Below are 25729 nucleotides of genomic sequence, written 5' to 3'. Positions count from 1 at the left end.
AAATGCACAGAGCAAGTGTACATTTCCATCTGAAATCAACCCAAGTGTTACTGGCAATGTATTTTCTCGGAGAGAGGGGGAGAGGGGGGATCTGGCGTTTGGACCCAATCCCCGCCTCCCCAGCCCAGCCCTGCAAATGCACAGAGCAAGTGTACATTTCCATCTGAAATCAACCCAAGTGTTACTGGCAATGTATTTTCTCGGAGAGAGGGGGAGAGGGGGGATCTGGCGTTTGGACCCAATAAAATGCTCTGCTCCAGTGTAAATATTTACAGGGCATTAGTGACTTTTTAAAAAACATTTTCAGTGAGGTCTGTTATTTACAATGTGTCATAAGTTATTAATGTTCATTGCCCAAGTACCCTGCTAAATCTGTCTCGTGCCTTAGAACAAAGTCGACAATTGGCATATTGTTTCAAGTATGAAAAAAATGCGAGTGGGTTTAAAAATTGGAAAATATCTGTATTTTCAGAAGTGTAAATATTGCTTTGGAGCTGTCAAACTGCAGCCCTTGGGGAGGAGACAAAGAAGTATATTTTGGTTAATTTCTCAGTGAAACGGAGTTGTCACCGATTCAAGTGTTCTCCGGAACTTGGGGAATGGCGAGAGAGAGTCCCCGCCTGTTGTATTAACGCTGCCTCTTTTCTCCTCCTTCCCCAAAAAAGCTCCCCACCATGTCCAGTGATAGGCAGAGGTCAGACGATGAAAGTCCGAGTACCAGCAGCGGTAGTTCAGATGCCGATCAGAGGGATCCACCTGCACCCGAACCCGAAGAGCAGGAAGAACGAAAACCCTCTGCCACCCAGCAGAAGAAGAACACCAAACTATCCAGCAAAACTACTGCTAAGCTATCTACTAGTGCTAAAAGGTAAAAGGGGACAGTAATTTGCACGGTATTTTGAGCGGCAGTGCTTGCGTTCAAGTGCTTCCAAGGCGGAGGGGTTCTTCCTGTAAAGCTACGTGGAAAAGAGTGCAGTACCAACTTCTGTAGCACAGGCGCCCGCCAGGCAGTATCTTCATTAATCCAGGTCGTCTCATTGGGGTAATAATTACACAGACTTGTCATACGTCTTTCGAAGAGTTGTCTGAGAGCTTGGTAACTTACAGGCTGGCTGGGGGGGGCACCTGGATATGTTTCGCAGCTGCAGAAAATGTGGGAGAGCGCGCCAGCTTCGGCTGTCTCTTTCAGAGTTAGGTTTCCATGCCTGATCGGCGTGGGGTGGAGTCCTCCTGGTATATTTTATTATGGTCTGTAGACTGACGACAAGCAATGCTCTTTAATTAAAGAAGTCACAAAAGCCCGGTGGCTTCTGTGGGCCTTATGAGTAGCTTTTCATGTCAATGCATGGGAGAGCCTTCCACACCTTGAAGTAATGGGTTCATTCTGCAGTTCTTTCAGGAGAAACTTAGGCAAGTTCTCTCCCTTAGGATCTGCAGATTCAAACCATGGGGTTCCACGGGTAGCCTCTGCCTTTAAATATCAAAATCTTCAGAAACCTTCTTTAGTTATATCTGTTGCATTTGTATTTGCATCTAAGTTTACTGTTGGTCCAGCTCTCGAGGCATGCGCTCTGATAATTCTCTGTAAGTTCAGCTGTGTGAAATAAGGAAACTTTAAATCCCTTGGTTCCAGTGGTCTTCGGAGGCGAAGCATAACTTGCCAGTCCTTTCCCTGGAGTTGCTTTTCTTTACAAACATTTACAAATCTCCTGTAGCAAGAAAAGCTGTAGGGTAGCCGTGGTAGCTTCAAGTTTTGCTTATTCAGCATGAATACTGTAGTTCGAACTTATAGGAACAATTTACTAATTTTGTATTGGGCTTAAGTTCAGGAAATACTTTTTGAAATGTGTTAAAAATGCTGCAGAGTATGACTGGGTGGCTTCAATGACTTTTGAGCTTGTTAAAGAAACCCTTTGAAATAGGACTGGTTGAAGAAAGAAAAGTTCGGGAACTACATGTAGGCTTTGTAATTTGCTCTTGCTTATCTTTTTTGAAAAGCCTGAGAGGCTTTCGAAACGGAGTTTTCCCCTCTTGCCTTTATTTCACTTGATCGTTGCAAGTCTAATTCCGCACATCTCACTGGTACTAGTGCAAGGGCGTGCAGCGCAGTTTCTGTTCGCTCGTATTTTAACACTTGCTATTCACGTGAAATTCACGGTCTTGCTCGCGTGGGTCCTCTTCTGAAGAGAAGTCTTATTTGATATTTTTAAGAGGAATTTACCGTGCGTCTTTTGAAATGACACCTCTCACGTACCTGAATAAACGATTAAATTGACAAAAAGTTTTTGGTATTCCTCTTCCGGTTCTTAACGCCTTGGGAATGGTTGTAATACAGTAAAGCTAAGCACAGATTATTTTGAGTTATTATATCACTTTTTATCATGTAAATACAGCTACTGTATAAGGCTGGGGGAGGCAAGGCAGCAGAAGGTGTGGAGAGAAGCAAAGTTGATCCAGAGAGATTATTCCAGTAAGAGAGACAGCCTGGCGGATCTGCAGAGCCACTTTTTAAACACACTGCAAAGTAGTAGGTAAAATATTGTGAAAAGAGCGTGCCTGCTGCCAGCGCGGTTCACTTCTTCAGCCTCAGTCACAGGTCTGTAGTGCCGGTTTAAAGTCATTGTCAAATCTGCCTGTGCAGGCCCCCCCTCCCCCCCCGCCTCATTTGCATATTAGCTTGAAAAGAAAATCTCTCTGGTAAAAAGTGCTCGGATGTGAAAAAGAGTTACTTTTCTGAATACTCGTGGGAAATTTCTACCCAACTGAGTTGTAAGCGTTCTGTTTACGTACAGCGTGGAGCAGGAAAAAAGCTGCAAAGTTTCTCAGCTGTGGGATTTGGGTTATGCCTCTGAGAACAAAGAGGAAGCAGCCATGTTAGCATTACTGAAGGCAAAGCCAATCTTGCATTTAACTGCATGGTGGTAGAGGGCAGTGTAATTCCCTGATTTATTCTATAGACTATCTCAAATGCTTTGTGTCTGTTCTCATTTCACCAACAGAATCCAGAAGGAGCTAGCTGAAATAACCCTTGATCCTCCTCCTAACTGCAGGTATGTAACGGCTTCTTAAATTGTGGACGGTGGTAGGAGATTAATGTGCTCAGGCTAACAAATGGGAAACTTGGTGTTTACGACCGGTGACTGCTAGACAAAAATTGCGCACAGCAGATTGAACAAGCACAGGGAGAGTTTGATATTGAAGTTTGCTATTTTGTCTGCATGTTGGAGGCGTAGTCATTAGTGATTGATGTATGTAGTGAAGCGTATTCAGTTTGTTTTTTGTAGCTGGTCACTGCCTTCGTGAAACATTAATTATGTGAACTTCAAAATACACTGAACCTTTCAACTTAATGTCTGCACGTAGTTTGAACTGGCTTTTTGAGTGCCAGGTTTATAGAGTTATCACTTCATTCTGAAGTAAAGGTAAAGAACCATATGTGATTTTTATATGCTTTCTCTTAGGATGTTGCTTAGCAGTTAGATAAGCTGAAGTATTGCCTTTAAATTTACGTCTCTGTTGGTCAAAGTTGTAGTCTCTCAATAGAGATTATTTTTAAGGAAGTTCCCAGCTTGGGAGACACTTCTGTTAGCTTTTAGAAGATGAAATTGTAAGCTTGGAAGATCGAGTGATTTAGTCTTGGATAAAGTGACAGTAACTGGAGCACTTGATCTGCAGAAAAGTTAAGTAGTAGCATACTAGCTAATTTCTTTAAATCTTTTCCATGTTTTACTTTTGTTTAAAGGATGCATAAAAATTCTCATTAGCTGTGAGCATCCAGTGTTCAGATTTGCAGTAAAGCTACACTTAAATAATGTTGCTGTCATTTGATGCGTCTCAGTAAGATTTCCGACTGCAAGGTGTCTTCAGATTAATAGCTCATGCGTAGCAGCAAGCCTTGGACACGTTTGGAAAAATGCTGGAAGTGCTTTCTGATTTTATGATGGAATTGTTTGGCTTTTTGAATAGTTGGAAAGGTTCGGTGCCGGTCTTGCGAATTCAGGGAAATGTGAGTTGTTCTCCTGTCTGACTAGTCTGTGAGAGCAGGGACTAACCAGAGCTGCCTTTTATTGAATCTGTGGTAAAGGTGTCTTACCCCGAGGACTGTGCTGTAGATCGCCTATGGCACTCTGGTGTGTTTGCATGCAGGGTCAGTGGCTCTCCCTCTTCAGTAGAGGCAAGCTCTGTCGAGAGAGCAAATGTCTGTTGGGAATGGGGTTTTTTTTGGGGTGGTGGTGGTTCAATTTTGTTTTTAAATAACTGTTTTAAATGACTTTTAATAAATTACTGGAATCTAGTTCTGCGTCGGTCATGCACTTTATGCTTGAACCCTGAAAGGGGGCATGGTAGGAAAGAAAGTATTTAAATGAAATAGAACACCAACACTTTGCTTTATAGTTGCTAAAAAGATAATTGTAGCAGTTTTGGGTACAGCAAGTTACAGCTTGGCTTTTTAGAAAGAGAAGCCTCCCCCCTCACACTCTCCAGTACCAGCTGATATTTAGCTCCTTGGGAACGCACGTTCCTGTCTTATTAGCACGAGTATTACAGAGAGTTTTTCTTGTGAGCTGGTACTACCAGATGCCCAGGAATGCTGTTGAGAATGATGCCCCCCACCGCCCCGTGTCTAAAATTGTTCAAGTTTCTCCTACAGAGCACAGGGGAAAAGATTATTTTTTTGCCAGTGGGAAAGTTAGTGCTTCTGTTCCCATAAGTATTTTTTAAGAGGAATTCATCCCTTTTACTCAATAGCAACTGTATGATTAGTGCATTTTTACCTTTTGCGAAATTAAAAATATTTACAAGAGATACTGGCTTCTGTATCAGAAATTCTGGGTTGTCAGGATAAACAGTTTGAACAGAGTTTCAGTGCCCAAAGGATTACCATTATATTGGAATTGACTTGTTAGAAGGAGCCTTTCTGGTATCAGGAGGTAAATGCAGCTGCATGTTATGTGCAGAGCAATTGACGCTTGTAACACGCTTTCTTGTAGGGTGTAGTAGCACAGATTAGGCAACAGACTGGCACAGCAGGCATATGATGCCTCTCCATTGCTCGGCATGCAACACAAGCTACTTATCACATTTCTTGTAAAAGATAAAGACTTTGTAAAAAAAAATCTTTTAAAAGCCTGTATAACTCGGGCATAGTCACATGTGCTTTAAAAATTAAAAAAAACTTGTATCATAAGTTCCCCCAAAGAGATTTCTTCATGCAGAGTTCTTTCTCCTCCAGTTCTAGAGCACGCCCTTACCATTTGCAGTCCACGTGTTGCTGGCTTCACAAGAATACAGCTGCCAGCTGATACTTTGGGACGTTGATGGTCCTTCTGGTCACTCAGTTACAGAAGTGATAAAAAATTAGTGGTTTTTTAAATATGGTAATGGCACATATAAAACATTAAATGTTACTTTAACAGGATGCAGTACAAATACTGGTGAGCATGCTGAACTCTCCCATATCGTGTTAAACACTGATGGCTACTGCCACTTCTCACCTGCCGGTGTAACTGCACGTGGAGTCGCTCCATCGGAGTGATCTGAGGCTGATTTAGCTGCTTTAAAATGACGCCGACTGGTTGCACTGTTATTCTCATGCAAAAGAGGTGTAGGTTTCCTCAGCAGTTAAATTTCCCACAGTCACAACTATTGCTATAACATCTGTTTTATAAAAATGCCAGAGCCCCAAGAGAGAGCCCCGCTCCTGGGTGTGCTGAGCAGGCCCGGGCTGCACATTAACTTCTATTTTAGGCACTGGGATAGCAGAATGACAGGCACAGTAAAAATGTCTAAATAGCAGGTTTTTGCTTGCTTGTCTCAACAGTAGAGATTGATTTCTGATTCTGTTAATTGGACAATGAACCATTAGAAAAATCGTGTTGTAGTGCATCACATTGTCATGCTTGGGAGCAGTGAATACAAACTGCATCTTGGTACCGAGCATAAAGCCAGTATCTTTATGCTGATAGCTTTACTCTTTAACATACTGCCGTACTCAAAATTCCTGTGATTTCCGTGTGATTTCCAAGAAAGATAGAACATCAAAAACAATAAAATTAGATTTGGTCTTAAGCCACTAAAGATGTTGGAGGGAAATTAAGTACTGCTTTTTCCTCCTCTGTCCAACAGAAGAGCCTGAAACGAGTCAGTTACTGTCCAACATACACCATAGCACTAGGACAGATAGGTAAACTGAGGGCACAGGTATCTGATCCTGTTTTTCCTTGCTTTTGCTGGCCTAACTCAAAGCTGTGCTACTTGGTGCAGTGTGCTGTATTTAATTTCTTTTGTGCTTTTAATAGCATAAAGCAAAGCTAAAAAGGTCTTGGCCCTATTGCTCCTAGGCAGCTCGATTTCAAACCAGGGCCAAGCGCTTACATGTACTTCAAGGTATGGAAGTGTGCCAAACCCCACCATTATACATTCTCAGAAAAATGCTGCAAAGATCTTGCACTTAATGCGTGGTAAATCTGGGCTGCAGAGATGCTCTTAAATAGGTTTGACATATCTGGAATAACTGTTTTCAGTTCATGGCATAAAACTGTTCAGCTCAGAGGTCACCACTCTGTAGTTAAGGTTATATCCGAGGCTGCTGGTCTGACCTGCCCAACTTGGAGGCTGCCACTCAGGTGGAGCAGGGCACAGCCGGCTCCAGTGCTCATTGTGCTGCCTGGATTTTAGGGCTGGCATAAGTGAGGCCGTTCCCAGGGGTACTGTGATTTATAGCAGCTTCCTTTAGCTGTTCCTGGCTGCCCTGCTGATCCACAATAGCAAAAATATGTACTCCCCGTCTTCTTTCCTCACTCCTCCTTGTTTCCATTCCAAAATTAATCATTGTTCATCTTCATGGGAAAGTTTTTGAAGTTCAACCCAGTATTAAGTGAATTTAGTAACACCCGTGCCAGTTTAGTTTATAGTTTGCAACCCATTTTACAACAAATCCTGTTTGGTGTAAAGTTGGTAGCAAATGAAAGCAAACACCAAAATTGGTGTATCCACTCAGAGCTTAATTCATGTGGTTTAAAAAGAGGTGACTTAAGATAATGCATCTTTCCCATGCATGTGGGAGAATTTAAGCATTTTATAGTCTGGTCTCTCAGTTGGTGTTAATCTCTTCTCTTTGTTAAATTAAAGATCAGACAGCTGAAAGCAAGTGGTTAAAAAAAAAAACAAAAACAAAAAAACAAAAAAAAAAAGGAGAGAGACCAGATGAAACACGTTCCTTAGGGCACTGGTCAGAGAGACAACTTTCCTCTTTTGTAGCTGTGGGGAAATGGGAATTCTTACCAAGGGAGAGCTGCTTGGATCGTCCCAAAGGCTCCCTGCTCTGTCTCATCTTCTAGCTAGTGAGTGCCTGACCTGATAGGTCGGTTGAGAAGATTTTCCTTAATAGGGATTACTGTCTTGATTACTATTTATTTTCAGGCCTTGTAGGCGAATATATACTAACGTGATTCCTTGAGCAATACTACAGAAGGTAGCAGTTGGTGATTTTGCTGTTTGAGGCCTCTCCTAGGCTTGCAAGTAGCTTGGTAATTCATGAGTAGTTCATTTAAAAATTACTCATTTTAAAATAACACTCCAAAGTGTGTGCACGGAGCACAACGGGAGCAAGACATGTAGTGGTTTTGTTTTAATACAGAATTCTTCTGCTTCCTAAGGACTGCGTTTGTCCGTTTCATTACTGCCACATCTTGGGCTAATTCTACGCTGCGAGTGTTGCCAACCCAACCCCACGGTCTGGAGTTTGACACAAAGAAAAACGCCTGCAAAAACCCTGGCGGACGAATGCTATTACTGGTTTAGTTATGGACCCATGAATCCAGATGTTTGTAACTGTCTCACTGTGGTTATTACCCCATCAGTGGGGAAGCATTGCAGTATGTATTTAAAGCAATATTGTGAAGGTATCCTTCAGACCAGCAATTTAAGCTCTTTCAATTGAGCTGTCTGAAACAATGAGGAGCAATGAACAATCGTGCTGGCAGTGCAGGCTCTTCCATGCGCAGACGTAGTGCTAGATTTGAGCTAACGCAGCCCTGTGTTAAGTGAGGAAGGTGCCACAGCTAAGCTGGTAGAAGCCTTCCTTTTGTTAACATACTCTATCTACAGTAAGGTTACAGGCAAATGTTTGCTCTGCAAACAGTTGTGCCTGTTGAAGATGTTGCTGCACAGCTGTGGTTTGCTCCAGTTCTGCCATGGAGGTGACTGCTCCAGTCAGTCAGTAAAGCAGATGCATGTGATTACTCCATCCTGCTCCCCAGGGAGGGGGCAAAAAAAAAAAAGTAAAAAAAAAAAAAAAGTCATCCAACTTTGCTTAAACAGTTTAAATAGGTGATTCAAGCTAACTCTGCTGGATTTTTCCTCCCTCCCTTCAGAGTAGGCATTGTTCACACAAAGCATTTTGTCAAACACACCAGGGTATGAATAAGTCAATCCATTCCTTTGTCTCTCAAATGTAATAAGTTTCCATCTCTCCTTTGTCAAAGCCAGGCGTTAGTTCTGTTGCTTTTTTGAAATCAGTAGGAGGAAGAATATTCTGAACGCAGTCAAATACCAGGCACAGTATATACAGTAGCACAAATATGTGCCCGAGTCTTCACCTGTGCTATTAGGTTTTTTTTTTTCCAGTCAAGCTGTTGACTTTTCAGATCAATGGCAGTCCCCCAGTTTTATGTTTATTCTGTTAATTTCTTATTGGCCAAACGTCTTCATATTACCAAATACTGAGTCTCACTGAGAAAAAGAAGATGTCAGTTTTGCTTGTTTTCACCTCTGCAGTGAAGACCCCAGCTGTGAACACTAAATAGTTCCCTTTGGAAGGAGAACTTGGTTAAGATATGTAAGAGACAGTGTATTAGGAGTCTGTGCAAAAATGCCTGTGCTGAAGCTGAATGAGCAAAATTTAAAAAACATCACCCAAACTCTACTTGATAATGTATCTTCTGATAGTTATGTTATACTTCTTATTGTCCCTCCCTGCCCAGCACTCTCTCACCACCGAGTGCAATAAATGCATGCTACGAGAAAAGAAAGCTGAAGTTTGCAGAAGGGTTCTGAGAACACAAACCCACACGATTATTTCTAACACTTCCTTCCCTATACAGAAGTTTGCAGTTGCAGTTACAAAAATACAATGGAGAGGGTTCACAACTCCTGTAAGGATGTGTTTGAAGTAGCTCTCAAGTGAATATTGAAATACTACTTTTTAGTATTGTCCAGCTCTGAACATAGTCCCTGCGGTTCCTTCTAAAGCAATTCCTTCATTGTTAGTTGCTGAACGTAATCAGTGGCTCGCAGTGATTTAAAGATATGTTTATCTAGTGATAGCCTTGATTTATCTAGAATTATTCCTACTAAGCGTTTTCTTCCATGCTCTTTCTTCCCTCCCTCTTTCTTCCCAGAAGAGTATAGTCTAGGTCCAAGTAGGAAGGAGTGGTATAATTTAGCAATCATAAGTCTGTATTCTTCTATTTCTGTCCGTTTGTAGTAACAGCCTGATTCTGCCACCTTTATGTGTGCAGAGTGGCTTTTACCTTATTTGCCAGTAGTCAGTGAAACTGCTTAAGGAGTAGGGATGAAACAAATTTAGAAAGGCATTTCAGTAAAACATTTTAAGTGTTAAGTAGAGCTAGAGTGCACTGTTATTTAACATGCTTTTATTAAAAAAATGCCACAGTGGAAGATTGTGTAACTCCTGAATATTTTGAATTGTGAGAATATTTAAATTACTTTCTTTTCAGTTGAGAGTAGATGACAGATCCACTAACTCAAAATGCCTCAAGTTTTTTTTTCCTCTGTGCTAGTATCAACCTCTTGCAAGCTCTAAACCAAGGCTTTTTACCAACCCCCACACAGTGAATTTCTCATGCGAGTAATCTCAGTGGCATAATTAAGACAGGGTTATGCAACACAAATCAATGTATCTACTCGCGGGAGTAAGTTTTCCTGCCTACAGATTTGCAGGTTAGCCACTTGTGTAAGCAGTGTCCACAGCGCTGTTGTACATGCTCTTAAATGTCTGTCTGTTAGTCAAAAGGTCCTGTAAATTTTTCACCAGTTTTCATTAGCATTACTGTCAAAATAAAAAAAGAAAAAAAATTCGTGGCTGTCTACCTACTCTAGAGTTGTAGAAATAGTTCAAACACTTTTCACTTAGCTACTGGTGTTAAAGGACTGACCCACTGACCCTCATTATGTCTTAAGTTTTATCTGGAAACAATAGAAGAGCCCGAGCTGGACCAGTTTTTTAAACAATTCTTAAGCATTGTTGTGCAAAGATTTGTAAAAACTGCGAAGTACTGTGTCCTTAGACTTAAGGACAAATCTGCTTTTCAAATATCCATTTGTATTAACTGTACAAAGGCCCTTCAGGCTCTGGGATAAAACTGATTAAAATATGCCATGTGCACATATATTTCTTCTTACACTCAAACTGTGCATTGCTCACCACTGCCAGCCTGTCATATTTAGTTTGTGCTAAACAGTGTGTATGGCAAGGTCCTAGCACACTGAATGCTTCCCCATCGGGCCCATGTGTCTGTGCGTATCAGTTACTCCTCTTTGATTTGATCTTTACTTTTGCAGACTTGGGACACCTAATTTTAATTCAAATTAACGAAGCGCAAATATAAAAGAATCGGGCAAACTACATTAAGCCCTTTATTTAAGATGAGTTGACTACCCCATATAAAACTGATGTGTGGAGATTTCCTGGAGCTGGTGTAACTAGGATTTGCATAAATGCAGAACATTTTGAAACAGGTAATAGACATCATGATGCATCATGAGCATGTTTTCTGAGTTCAGGGCTAAGCAAGCTGGAGCCAGGATATGCAGCTGCCATCGAGGGCAGGAGCATGCATACCATTAAGCTGGCCAGGAGCTATCCTGTAACTTTAAATTGATGCCTTACTTTGAGCCAGTAACTCTTAGTGATAAACGAGTCCTAGCCTGCTTGCATTAATTTGGATTAATTTTCCCCGTGCAGAGAGTGCACTGTACTGTTATCTAGTTCAGAACTGTGGCTGAAGCAGCTGTTAATTTTATAGCAATTACTGTAAAACAGACTGGGCAGATCTTTTAGGAACTCAGATACAGATTTAGTTGACAGTGTTGGAACTACTATTGTAAGCGTCGCTTTCAGAAACAAATGAGGGGAGAGATTGCCTTGATGAAACATCGCTGTGACCTGTAGTTACCAGTGGGTCACTTTTAGGCTGGAAGAATTTGTGGAGAGGGTCTGCAGAGGACCGCCCTGCAGTCATTAGTAATTGATGTTTTTGTTATGGACGTGTATACTGGACCAGAGCATATAAATATTGCATTTGCAGGTAACAGCAGGAAGGAAGAGGTTGTAGGCGCATTGGGGGGCAGGACTAGAATGCAAAGTGATGTGGGCAAATACAGGAAGTGACCTTAAAAATAGCAGGTAATTTAATAATGAGAACTGCAAGGCACAGCACTTCAGTAGGCATAATCAGCTGCACAAATCCGTGGGGGGAAAGAAAGACTGGGTGAGGAGCCGTTCTTAGCCACCCTGAGAATCATGTGCTTTCCAGGAATCAACAGTACGAGGCCACAGCAAGAGAAATAAATAGAAGAGCACTCACGATAGGGGGATGTATTTAAAAAAAGAAGAAAACAATAGTGTTGGAGACGTGGTATATAAGGCCATCCCATCCCATTCAGCTCTAGGAAAGGCCAGCTGGAGTACCTTATCCAGTTTTAAGCACGATGCTGCAAAGTGACATGGGCTAGCAGGAAAGAATACAGATTAGAGGAAAGGAAGAAAGAATGATAGAAGAAAGTTGCTGCAAAGGAAATAAGGCAATTGTTGATAGTCCCATCTGGTGGTTATGGAGAGCAACTTAAATTGCCATAATGAAGACCTAATTTAGTTGTGAGGAGTACCTAGCTATAAAGACAGTATGTGTAAAGGAGGTGGTGGATCTGCATCACCAGAAGTTTTTAAGAGCAAAGTTTAGACAAAGGACTGGCAGGAGCAGTTTAGCTCAGTTGATTTTATCTTTAAGCAGGAAATGGACTAAGTGACCTCATGAGGACCAGTTTGACCAAGCTATCTGTGATACTGAATTTAAATGACCATGTTAAAGGAAAGCTCATCAGGAAGTGATTTTCCCCTCATTTAAAAACCGTATTTTAATCACGGGTTTGTAGTATAATCATCCTGGAAAATATACAGGTTCTGTGATTTCAAGCAACAATGGTAACAGCAGTTATTAAAAAAAGTCACTGGGAACGCACAGGTTTTGTCCTGTTGTCAATTAAAAAAGCAAATGTCTAGTGATTTTTCTGCTCATTTCTTATTCCCCCCTCCCATTTTGGCTTTGTTTTCTTTTTGGGTCCGATCCTACTCTCCTTGCACAAAGTTGTCATGTTCTGCTAACTGGAAATAAGCTAGGCACATGTCATCAAGCCTCCAGAGGTATACCACCTTTGCGAGAAACTGATAGCACTGGTTGTGCAATAGATCTTGATTTTTGATACTTCATGTGCTCTGTGCTTGGATTCTCTGTTTTTGTTCCACAGGCACATGAGTACCTCTAAAACTGAGATAAATAAAAGCGAGGGACATTTTTTCCCTGCTTCATAGAGGCAGATTGCAGCAGATATGCAAGCCCTAATGCATCTGTGCACAACACCCCAAATGGATCCAAGCACATCAGAAAACGGTTGTGTAGCATACTGCCTCTGACCATGGATCCTATCTCTAAGCACCCTCTGGAGTCAGGGCTCAGAAGATTGTAGTGAAAACGTAAGCAGCCTGGCAGGTTTCCAGCTGATGAGTTAATGCTGCTATAAACTTCAGTAGTTCCTCTCTGAGGCATGCAGAAGGGTGCAGGCGCTGGGAAAGGAGCCAACGAAGGCAAAGAGCAGACGGCAAAGCTAAAGGCCAGCCTCAAGGATTAGAAATGCAATTGTCTTTGAGGTGGGTTCCACCCTTGCCAGAAACCCTTCACGTAGCTTCAGTGACAGGGCTGGAAATCAGTAAGGCAATTAAGGTACGCATTCAGCGCAAAGCCAGACTGATTTGTGGATGCTTGATTAGCATAGCTTGAGCAAAGGTAGTTATGCCCAGCACTCCAGCAACCCCATGGCTGGATGCTAGGTAGAGGGTGCTGCAGAAAGCCGGGGGTTCTCAATCATTCCAGGACAGTTCATTGAGCTTGAAGCTGCACTGAGGCGGTTTAGGCTTGAACTTGGGCTATCACTTCACTCTGAAGCCTAGACATGGAAGTCCCCAAAATACTGAAGACAGAGTAAATCAGTAGAGCATCAGCAAGTCAGATTCCATGGATCAAATGGAAAACAAACAGCAAAGGGAAGCATTGGTGTTTTCCTCTCTATAAGGGAAGGTTAGCAGCAGAAAGCTATTTTTGTTGGCAATTTAAGTAAAGCATTTAGACTCTAAATGCTTTGCGCAGAGTGAGTTTCGGGGTGCGGGAGGGGGGAAGTGTTACAATAGATTATATCTATGTTGTTACTATGTTATATATATAACATGTTATTATGTTATATATATGTTATATATATATGCATAGGATATATCCTATGCAATAGGAGACATCTTCAGCTGATGGTGATTCTTGCTGTGAAGCCACAGCTATTGTAGCGGACAAGGGACAGCCAGATTCCTCCCTGCATACAGGCGCCTTTTCTAGCAACCAAAGGGCTCACCTGCTGTGCACTCACCACCTGGGGTATGCTCATATTTAACTAGCTTTTGTCCTTCCCCCTGGTATCTCAACATCAGAGACCTCATTTAGGCTGGAGGATCCATGGGACAAGTGAAGTGGTGCAGGGATGGTTAGTTGACATTGAGCCCTGTGTTATCATTGTACATCCATGCTCATCCTAACTTGTTCCTAGATACCTAGGGTGTGTCTGTATCTACTTCATTAATATCGATGGCAGAAGCTGTAGTGGGATGTTACAGATTTAGCGACGCATTAAGGGCCCAGTGAACCAAAACTGTTATGCCAAAGCCCGGTTTTGCGTTTAGAGTTTTGGACTTTGACATCTTGGGGGGGGGAAAAAAATGAGATTTGGGTTCATTTCTAGCCTCTAAAGCAAAAGCAAAGAGAAGTCTTAAGAGACTAAAATCAACTTGTAATAAACGCTGTAACAAACACTATATTCCCATGGAAGCAAATTTAAGTGATCTAAGTTACACAGCACAACCTACTGCATATTAAGCATAGTCTGAGAAATTAAACAAACTTCTTATGCAAAAGGTAGAAATACTATACAACCTGAAATTCTACAAGTGTGATTAATCAGTAATCAAATCTGGAGAGTGATCTTCACATGGCAAACTATTTGAAGCACAGTCTATGGCCGCAGAAGTGTTTGCTTGTCTGGAGTAAGTATTTTGTATGATACCCATACAACTTGTATACAGCCAGGTAGTGCCTAGCTCCACGTTCCTCTTCCTCCACAGAGTGCTGGGATTGCTGGGGTAGAGTGAAGATTTGAAATAGCAACCTGGCTACCTCGTTTTTTGAGTTTGGTTTGCCCCTTTTTTTTTTTTTTTTTTTTTTTTTTAAATACTAGAGCAAATGCACCATAACTCAGTTTTTTTAAAAAAGAAACAAGATACTAAAGTAAAAGGGACATCACCAAAACAGAGCAGTAAGAGAGCAGTGATTTGTTTGTTAGTATACACTACCAAACCTTAAATAGATCAATACATGGAGAAATCAATTACTTTCTAGATTCTGTGAGAATAAATATGGTGAAAGCATTTTTCTTTCAAGTATTCTGGTTGGCTATTTATTTTTCATGGTAGTACCGCAGGCTACCATTATTTTCAGTCTTTGGGTTTTATTAGGCCTGCTTGGGTTTTGGGGTGGTTTTTTTTTTTTGTTTTAGGAATAGAAGAAACAAAATTTCTTATCATTAGAAGGCAAGCTAACAGTAGTGGCTGTCAATACTAAAACACCTATGGTAGGCTGAGCATTGTATGGTTCTCCTGGATATAAAGGGCATTCTGGGCAAAGTTCCTGTACAATGACAAGTGTGCTTTGCTAGAAATCAGTGAAGGTGGGGTCAGGGATGGAGGAAATAGAGGGAGATGCGAGCTGTACTAATCAGGTAAATGTTTTGTTATAGTTTTGTTTTCTTTCTGTACAGAAAGCAAGCTCTGATAAGAATATGCCTTCAGTTAGACTTCGATAATTCTGATCTGGGGAGAAGGAACTGGGAACTGTTACTTCCTGTGAATTGCACGTGTTTGTCTTTTGTGTGGTTTTCCTGTGCTTTACGTACAATGTCTAAATAAAACTAGAAATAATTACTTGCTGAAGGTCTCATAAAGTTAATTTGGTCTGGCATTGTACGATGGTGATCCTTACTGTTCTCTGTAGTGTTTTAATGAGGAGGAAAAGGAGGAGCTGGCTCTTCAAGTTGATGCCACGGTATCAAAGCACCTGTGAGATGTTTTGGGTTTTTCTGTGGAGCCATGAATTTATAGCACTGAAGCTGTAGTTACCAAATATGTAAAACTGTGTTCAGTAATAGATTCTTTAAAAAGGTGTTAGAATGCAGAAAAAAAAAAACCAAAACAAAAACTTTGGGTTTTTTCCGTTTTAACAGTTAAAAGGGTTGCTACTTCAGGCACTTCCCATTAGGCAATTTTTGGCTGGAGAGATGGAAGAAGTTTCTTCTGCTTTTGCTAACCTTCACCTTTAGCCTTCCATCCCTTCAGGCACACCCAGTGAGAAATCACATCACTGTTGGTCTGTTAATACAGTTATCAGGCATTTTCAGATTCTCCTTAAGGTTTCTTTCTATCCCTTTCCGAAGGCAAATTGGTGGTCGCAACAAACTGTCTCCTTTTTGGGCTGCGGAGGTGTTCTGGCTCGGTACTTCGTTTCAGGCTGTGGGTGTGGAGAGGCCCCGCGGAGCGCGTTGGTGCTGTGCCCTGCACCAGCCATGTCCCAGTGTCTGTGGCCGTGCGGGTCACTGCGCTCCAGCCTAATTCAAATGCTGGAGAAGCTGATGCAAACTTTTAAATTTTTTGTTACATCTGCAAGGTGGCTCCTTCTGCTTTGCATGGAGTGAGGTTAATTTTGTACCTTGTATGCTCATATCTGGATTGGCGCTGATGAGAAAAGTTGAAGCACATGAAGCATTGAGTTAGGTGGGGGGGCTGTTGAATGGGTCAGACGTGTTGGCTGGCTGCTTCTGTTAGGTGATCACTAGTGAAACAGTTACATGCTGACATTTTAACTCTTGCACTGAGGAAATTTCAAATTCCCCGGCTCCTTACCCCATTTAAACATGGGGGGAAGTTCAGTAGTCCGAGGCAGACAAAGCTTTGTTAGCCTAGAAATCATAAGCCAAAATTACTCTGTCCTGACAAATACCTGGGCTGTATGTAGCACTGGAAAAATAAATCTTTGAACTTGGGACCCAGCCTTCTGGATTTCTTGCCTGCCCGGTTCGCGAGGCTGTAGGCACATCGCATCGTTGATGGCTGAAATGGGCTGAGTCCCAGCAGGGTGGCAGGGCTGTGTGCTGGCAGGTCGTTCCCCTCCAACGAGCACCTGTAGCTCCTGCAGCCTGCTTAAGCACAGGATTGTGCCATTCAGTGAACAAATGTGGCTCCTCATCCTGCTGGGTGCTGTTTAGGATGTTTGCACATCCTCTGAATGGCTCTGTGTGCTGCTCGGTGTTAGCAGGCTGTGCTCAGTATTTGTGCTGTAAATGGCTACTGCCTGCTTTGCACCCAGGCAGGCCTGTAAGGCTCAGCTGTGCTCGCACTCTCTTTTTGTTTTTGAACATGGGAGTAAGGAGACAGGAGTGACAGTGAGCATACCTCTTCCCACACCTGAGATAAGCTGGATACCTCCCCTCTAAAATCCTCCATCCAGGCTGGGCAACTTCCCAGTAAAGATGACGCACGCCCACCGGTGTGATAGCAGCTAGTTTCAGGAGGTGGGGAGATAAGAGTGCTAAAATATCACTTTGGTTTTCTCCTTCTTGAAAGTGTGTGAAGAACAGGTAGTTATGAGAGACCCTATTGCCCCAGGTCTTAGTCCAAATCCATTTATGCCCAGAAGCATTCCAGCTTTGTTAATTTCGAAAGAGCCACTGACTTTTGAAGCCTGAAGGGAAAAACAGGCGATGCCGAATTGGGCAGTAAGCAGTCCATGCAGTGCACTGAATGTTATTTCTGAAAGTAATTCTGTTGATCTTTTCCTGAAGTCAGTCACTGATCACAGAACTGAAGGGTCAGTTCTGGTTAGTTTTGCAGTAGATGTCATTAGCAATGAATGCTTGACGAGCAGCATCTGTGAGATACTGTGCTGCAACTGCTTGTGCTTTCCATATGCAACATCTCTGTTCGGTACAAAGTCAGCTGGCAGAGTGCAAAGCACCGTGAGTCATCCTGGCACTGCCGGAGTGTATAACTACAGTCTCTTAAGCTAGGTGCAAGCCAGACCCTGGCTTTTATCCGGTCTGTGTGCAGAACAGGACAGAGAAACAGTGCAGAACAGGAGCGAGAAACGCACCTTAGGGCTCTTCTGTCCTAGGGCCGGTGTGTAAACTGCAGATCTCGGGTGCTGTTTGAAATTGCACCAGCTACATGTAGTCCCAAGAGGCTGAAAGCTCCATTAGGAGCGGACGTGCTTCTGGGGTGCCCCAGCTCTGCCCCAGAGCCAGCAGCGTGGCACCAGCCAAGGGCACCTCTTTCTCCTGGCAAGGAATGGTGTTGGCCGTGATCTGCTTGTAGCGTGACTCAAAATGACTGCGCTAATGGGTGTTGTGCCTCTCAATCTGTCAGCAGTTTCCCTGATTATTTTTTTTTTCTAGCTTCCAAAGTTTTAGTGTTGGAAGTCTGGATCACCACTGGAATAGGAATTTGAGGAAAAAGATCTTCCTGAGTGAAGTTTGAAAGACAGAAGCTTTACTGTAAAACCTTTCTGTTCTCATTTTTGGTAGCTGCAATAAGTTGTTCCTGATATTATTAATTCTTCTGGCAGGTGGAGTTAATTTATTTGTGTATTAGTCTTCATGCTGCTGGATGAATTATAGATTTAATTATGGTCCAGGTGCTCAGAGCTTTGCTGTTCTTCTAAACATGAAATATAAGGAAAAAATAAGTCTGAGTAATTTCTTGGCTTGTTGAATAAATGTAAACATCGGGAAACCGTGCCAGAGTATAAATAAAGAAAGGATTTACTTTGCAGAGAATGTTATTATCTACTCCAGGGTATTCTACTTTGTGGGGAGGATTAGTGCTCTGCACTATACTGGGACTCACCTTTTTACAGCTACTACTCTATGCAGCAAAAGATTAAAAACTTTTACCTATAATTCCTTGTATTTTCAGACAAAGTTTCTTTTGCAATTACAGCTGATTACTAGTGGCCAAAGGTTGAATGGAGTTAACATAGTCATAACAAGAAACACTCCCTGGTTCTCTGGTAGATGTAAATAAACTACCTACTACTTGTAGTATTGCTCTTCATCTGTGTTAGTCAGCCTTCCCTTTTCTGCCTGGCACAGTTCTATTCTCGGTCCTCAAATGTTCTCATACGGCAAAGCTACTTATTTATGTTTGTTTGTTTCTTGACCTAAAACACTTTCCCTTAATCTATATGAGAATTTACTTTTTGGATGACGTTTGATTCCATGAGAGCTCTTTTGACAACTGGCTGTTCACAGTCAGGCTGAAATACAAAACCCATGAAAAAAAAAAACCTCTTTTTACTGAGTTTTCATAGGATATTTGGGCAAGGGGCAAGTGTATGAGCTATGTTAATTAACTGGGACTTACTTCTCTTCATTCCTCTTTTGGTTCTACCTTTTTAATTGCTGCCTTTCTGCTTTGTGGCCCTAAGTCAGAAAAAGCCCACCATACCTTTCTCACCTTTTTCAGGAAAACTTGTGCGTGTGTGTTTAAATGCTTTTCTGAAGGGAGCGTGAATTGGCCCTGTTTCAGCTGCCACTAAACATCACTTGGCTGAGCCTAGCAGTATTGGGGACAAAAAAAATGACAGACTTACGTTTCTTTAGTGTATCTCGCTATTGTAATATGCCATTTGTACATGCAATAGTGTGAAATGTTCAGATGAACATCAACTCATTTATTCTTGAAATTGTCCCCTTATGCTCCTTTTAATCTGGGGGTCAGAAAAATTCTTATTGTGGTTTCATTTTTCTTTTTGGGGCTGCGTAACAGCAATGCTCAGGAGTCCGCTGTTCCCTCAGGCAGAAATAACATATTTGATGCATCTCCTGAGGAAGCAGCCAAAAGTGCATGTTCTGGCCTCATCCTTAAGCTTTTTCATTTCCTTTACTGGCACTTAATGAAGTTACTATCACAACCATTAAAGACAATTTTGTAAAAGTAGATTATGTAATTATTACAGTTTCTTGTACTTTTTTTTTAGTACGAAGTCAAGTATTGATGCTGACTCTTCATTTTGGCCCATTATGGCAATGCCAGTTTGCTCTTGTTGTTAGATATGATGTGTGTGTCGGGTGTTTGAGTTTGAGGTGGGCAAGGAGTTTTGGGGAAAATCTGCATGTTTTAGAGCACCTTGATATTTTTATTTGGGGTAAGAAACCAGGTTAAATTGAAGAGACCCCCCTCTTAATGTCTCTGTATTTTCCCCCTTTTCTTTGATATTCAGTGCAGGGGATCATTTCCAAAAGTTTTGCCGGTATCACTGGACTCAGTTCTGGTTCATTGGTATTGACGTCATGAAGAGCTGTGCAAATATCTTCTTGATATCACTGGTGCTAGTGGGCCTAAAAGTGGATTCTTAAAATTTTTTTAAGCTCTCATGATACACTGCAACTTTTGGTTAGGGAACGTACACATGCAATTTCTGTATTTGAATACATCTTTAATGTGGTTAAGTTTAGAATAAGATTAGGAAGTAAACTCTTCATAGGGATTTTCCTGTTACAGAGCCTAAATTTAGCTTCTCTTTTATATAAGTGTAATTTTAGATCATGAAGTACCTCATCTTTGTGGGAGGTTAGTGAATGAATGGACTGGGGGCTGACAAATGTATAGGCTTTCAAGTCCTTTACTCGAGAAGGAAATGCAATTGATGTCACCAAGTTAATTTGATGGAGCGCATTTATGGAAGGCTTTATATAGCTGTCGGGTGTTAACTTAAAACCATGTCTTCATTTGGTACATTTGTTCATTTGTTGTGTCCTTAGGTTATTTAATAAAACATGCAGTGAAACACTAGAAAAGCGCCTGGACTTTGTCTTCCGAACAGCTATTGCTGTCAGTGTGAAGGTTCTTCACGTCTTAAACAAGAGAGTCATTTTTATTTACAGCAAAAGTGTGATTCTGAAGAGTTATTTACTCTTCATGTATTACTACATGTTTTTATTTTAGAACTGAAAAAGGTTGGGGCTTTTCCCAGTGTTGGTAGTAAAATTGAGTGCACTGTAGGTTCTGGAGATAAGAATGCTACTGTGTAAAATCCTTATTAATATAAAAATACGCAGGGAGACAACTCAAGCCAGTGCCCCACACTCCTCAGATTCCCTTTGTTTCTCAGACTGACAGCCTTTGTGGGCTTCACACATGTATTTTGGTGTCTGATTGTATATAACTGCGTACAGCGGTGCCGTGCATTAAAACAAGGTTGGCTTTGCACCACTGAATTGTAATCAGTCCGATCTCATTATTACTCCTAAATCTTGGTTTGCTGTAAGCACACTATAGATGTTCCCTGTTTAGTGCTCAGGAACTCTTTCCTTGGAAATTGTGTGCCTTTTTAATGTGTCATGGCTCAATTATCACATTCGGGTTTGGCTGCCAAAATAGCCATATATATTGTCTAGCAGGTGACAGCCTGGGCCTTTATCTCTTCCTGGCTGTTTGCCAGCTGTTTAATTGCAGCCCTGTGTTTGCTGTGTGTCACATCTTATGGTGGTCTATTATACCCAGCTAAAACAATATTTTGAAAATGTTTCAAATGTAAACTAATTCTGTGAGACTTTACGTCCTGTTATTTACATGATCTGCTGAGGATGTAATGTAGGTCGTTTTTTCCCCTACAAACATGAACGTTTGTACCTCTGATTATCTTGTGAATTTCCAGGGCAGAGAGAAGACAAGATGGGGACTCAAAAATGCTATCGCATCCCCTTGAGAGATGTAATTAAAGCTGTACACTTTTCATGTAATTTTTCATTTGTAGTTTCCGAGGCATTTTTAAAGCCAAATATTCTCTTTGTTCTGCCTTTTAGAAAAGAGCGAGCATACAGAAACCGAGCTGAGATCTCAATGGGAGTAGCAAAGCCTATGGGCCATGTTTCTGCTCAAACAGATACTTTGGGTGAAGGCGACGCTGGGTTTCGAGTGGATGGTGTCTGAGAGAGGCCGGGAACAATGCAGCCGAAGTACGCAGTGCCTTGGGTTTGGCAGCCGCCTGCTTGCTTTCCATCAGGAAAGACTTAAGGCTTGTGTTGCTCCTGGCAGAGCTGAACTACTGATTTGTGTCCTACAGCCCCACACCCCCGGGGGATGGAGCCACGGGGTGTGAAACCAGGATATCAGAGGGCTAAGTGCTCCGCAGCACTTAAGTGCGCGGGGAATCCTTGGACTACGTGTGAATCCAGTTTTCCCTGCTCCTCTTTGTACCACTATTAATCTCTTGCTCAGTCTCTCTCTGCAGAGCATATGTCTTGGAGAGTTTCAGCTCCTGGGTGGGATTCCTATCTGGTGCAAACTGCTTTAGCCTTGAAAGCAATCAATGTATGTTAGCTAACATTCTTGGCTATGTAGATTTTTTTTTGGCAGAAACTTTGCTTTTCCACTGCTGAAAGAAGAAATCAGGATTTGTTCTATCGCTTGTTTAGTAAGAAGAATAACTGTTTAACAAGAAAGACATGATAAAAGCCTTGGGAAACAGCTTTGCAATTTTCAGTCAGAAGAACGCAGAGCAGAAGAGAGCTTAAGAAAGATCCCACTTTTGTGCAAAACATCAGATTTATAATTAAGTAGTAAGTGTTGGCTTTTTAAAAAGGAAAGAAAAAGATAGCCTGTAGGCAGGATTAGATCTACAGAATTTTTTCTTCTTAATTGGAGGGGAAAGGATCCCATCTAGCTAAAGCCGTCTAGCGTGCTGGAAGAGGTTTGATATTAAAATGGGCTTACTTAAAAGGAAGTAAAATTGTTAGAGTGCTCTTAAAACCTGCTTTCTGAAGAGTGTAATATCGCATGTGAGTAATATGCTCCAGCATGTGCACGCAGGTTTTTTCCTGTTAATCTGCTAGAAAAGTTCTGGTAAATAACCCCCCTCCACACACACCTTTTTCAGAAGCTGACCTGTTTAAGTAGGGTTTCAAGGCGAGTATTAAAAGATATTTAGGAGAGAGTTGTGCATATAGAATCACAGAATCATTTAGGTTGGAAAAGACCTTTAAGATCAAGTCCAACCATTAACCTAACCCTGCCATCCCACCACTAAACCATGTCCTTAAGCACCTTGTCTACCCGTCTTTTAAATACCTCCAGGGATGGGGACTCGACCACTTCCCTGGGCAGCCCATTCCAGTGCCTGACAACCCTTTCTGTGAAGAAAGTTTTCCTAATATATGGGGCAGCTGGAGGGTGAGTGGTTGTGGCAGTTCTGCTGTGCTGTCACTGTGTGTCTTTTCAGGAAATGCATCAAAACAGTCGCTAGGGTCACTTTGTTACAGCAGGATCTACATAATTCCAGTAGTTTACAATGTGACCAGTCTATCTAGTGTCCAAAAAAGGCCATGCTTGAGTTTCTGCTTGACTAAACTCTTCCCTGTTCCATTAAGCTTTCCTGCAAGTGCTATATTTAGTATATTTTGCGTGTGAGTTTCTTGTGTATCTCAAATCACGTTACTTTCTGGTGAGTCTGAAGATGTCATCAACTAAGTTGTGTAGTAGACAGATAAAGTGGGTGCGGAAAGGTAGCCTGACAGAAAGCCTTGCCATGTGCGTGCCACCTGGTCTGATAAGGCAGGTGTGCATGTGTCCCCTTGATATGGAGACTTTAGGCAGGCCCCTGGTGTAGATGTTTACATGATTTGTTAGCAAGTTGTTATTTCTGAAGAGTAGTTACAACACCCAGTTGTAGATACCATCTCGTTGAAAATGGCTGCTTACATGTTAGGCACGTTCATTGCAAATTAACAGTGGCCTTGGGGAGGTGTTTCTTTGCCTTTCAAAGTCTTCAGGTAGCCCTGGCAGTTAGGTACAAGGAAGGTAAATCCCAGCAAGACTTACACAAAGTCCAGTGCTGGCAAAGCAATGATGCTGCTTACTTGTCACAGCTGAACATTCAGGATCTGCTTGACAAAGTTCATATGAAGGAGGACAAGATCAAGGCAGGTCACACGAATGCACAGCCTGTACGCCGCTACAGGCTGATGAAGCCCTGAATGTTGAAATAATGAAATATTGATCAAATGCAGAACACTGGGGGAAAGCCGGGTGTGCGGCAGAGCGGGGTGAGAGCCAGGTACCTGTGCAGCAGTTGCTGTGGTACTGCTGAAAGGTGCAGTATGGTGCAGCCAAAATGCAGAACTGTCGTGAGCCCGTGGCGTTTGGGGCGAGTGTGAACCAGCTGCAGCACTGGTGCTTGAGGGTTTTGCTTGGCTTTCCGCGCGCTGGGCTCTGCTTCCTCCTGCAAGTCCCGTTACGTGTGCTGCCGTTGTTCTCAGTTTCTGACTTTTCGCATCTTGTCCCTCCCTCTCCCATCTTCACAGCTGTGAAGCGAAAATAATTGGGGCTGAACACTGGCTTTTTTGGAGGAATAGTTGTTGTATATTTGTAGTTATTTTCTTTGGGGATTCAACAAAATGAAAAAATGAGACATCCTCCAGGAACATGCAGTGTGTTCAGGGTTAAAGCAGGCCATGAAAAGGGACACTTCCCTTTCTTGTCAAATTGGCTTTGGTTTCTTAGATCCATCACGCTGGAATGCAGCCCTGAAATGCCAATTTTCTTGTAAGGAGGAAGCAGAGCCAATTGATTTAAACTTCTAGTTGCGTCTGCTGGCAATTTTCACCAGAAGCTAATTACAGCTAGCAGCTAGCGCCAGCGGATGACTGAGTGAGTGGTTCCACCTCTTAAAGAAGAGAGTTTAAACCTGCACAGGGTTTCTTCTCCCTTGAGGTGGTAAGGCTGGGGTAAAATTGTTCAAGCAGGTATTTTACACACACCGACAGAACTCTTAAAAAAATTAGGTAAATTATTTTGTCACACAAATACTCCCTGTAGCTATTCCCCAAACCAGAAGGTAATTTATTGGGCTTTGCACTGTATCCCTGTATCATTTCAAGACTACATGGTGTGTCTGTTTAAATTCTGACGTGATTAACCCAGCTCACTTTCTGTCTTGTCAGTTCTGTAAACTACTTCAGGGTAAATAAAATGGTTCAGACCTTTTTGCTGGATTAACGCTGTAGGTTTGAAAATGCTCATAGGTACTGAAAATTTTGCACCTTTTGAAACTGTAGTTCCACTAACAAGGGCCTTGCAAGAGTGAACCTTTTTAATAAAGGATGTAGCGTGGGTTTTTTCAACTAGCATCACTAGATGGCGTTGCCTAGTAGTCTAACAGTTGAGTGTTAGGTTGAAAATAGCTGAAATGAATGGAAATCAATAGAGTAATTCAAAAATATTTCAGTCTTTCAGTGTGTATGTCATAGGGTTTTTCTTTCCTTTTGAATCATGCTTCTGACTGCTCAAGAGAGGGCGTTGCATTTTGGCGTTACTGCGGCGAGTATAGCTCTTAGGCAAGCAGTCTGTTGTGGTTTCTACTGTGGTTCTGCTCTCTTTCTTGGCTTGCTTGAAAACTTCTTGAAGTCACTTGCTGAGGGACTGAGGCTCAGCCAGACCCCATGCCGCTGTTTCACGCATGGTTCTCTCTGTACCCAATTAGCCTCTTTTAATTGTACGCTGAAATATTAGCGGAAGGACTGCTTGGAGGACGCTAGATCAGACACACAACAACCCAAAGCCGTGCTGGTATTACTGTACAGAAAGCTCCTGGGATGGCATATTTTTCTAAAGTCTGATGTCCACTGTTACTCCAGGCAATGTGAAATCAACAAAAGCACAGTTTGGGGGTTTTATTCTGTTTGTTTATTTTGTGTTTTAGACACCATGTGGTTTTGTTTTGGTTTGTTTTTCTGGCTGGTTTCCTGGGTTTTGTTAGTGGTCAGTCGTGCTCCTGGCTGCAGCCAGTGCTGCATGACACCACCGTGCCTGCGCGCGGGGCATGACCGTGCTCTGTTCTCTGGCGTGGTTTTTCCCAGGCAGGGCAAGAGGAAGCCTGCCTTTCATGTCAGCAGCGTATTTAGCTGAAAGCAGAAAGGCATCAGGTAGGTGGGCTTATTCAGGGAGGATGGTAAGGAGAAATGATGAACCCAAGCAGCTTTGTCCAGCGCTTTCAGCTCAACTCCATCATCCACCTCTTCTAAAATGCAAGTTCGAATTTGGCATAACCTACTCCCTTTTCTTGGTTCACCAGCACTTTTAATTTAAAAGATCTGCTTAAAATCATAGTTGTTTTTAAAAATTATTTCTTAACCCATTGCAGATGTCTTTATTAGACTACTAAAAACTAAAGAATTGTTGTTGGCAGGAATTGATATAACTCACTCGTTTGGTTTCTTGGTTTAAATAATGGTTCTTGTTAACGTTGACCAGTTTGCCTGAAATTCTACATTTAGATGTAGAGAGTGT

General features: G+C 42.1%; 1 protein-coding gene across 1 annotated transcript in view; it reads left to right on the top strand.

Annotated features, from left to right (window-relative positions):
* The first annotated feature begins 674 nt into the window (after window positions 1-674).
* UBE2E3 (ubiquitin conjugating enzyme E2 E3) overlaps window positions 675-25729 on the top strand; it is a 57258-nt gene continuing 32203 nt past the window's right edge. Inside the window, exons 1-2 of the mRNA XM_009646022.2 lie at window positions 675-868; window positions 3000-3050. Coding sequence (XP_009644317.1) covers window positions 675-868; window positions 3000-3050 — 245 coding nt within the window. The remainder of the gene's footprint in view (window positions 869-2999; window positions 3051-25729) is intronic.

This window comes from Egretta garzetta, unplaced genomic scaffold (genome assembly GCF_000687185.1).
Source record: "Egretta garzetta isolate BGI_Z169 unplaced genomic scaffold, ASM68718v1 scaffold539, whole genome shotgun sequence".
Classification (NCBI taxonomy): domain Eukaryota; kingdom Metazoa; phylum Chordata; class Aves; order Pelecaniformes; family Ardeidae; genus Egretta; species Egretta garzetta.
This window is presented reverse-complemented; position numbering and strand designations above follow the sequence as displayed.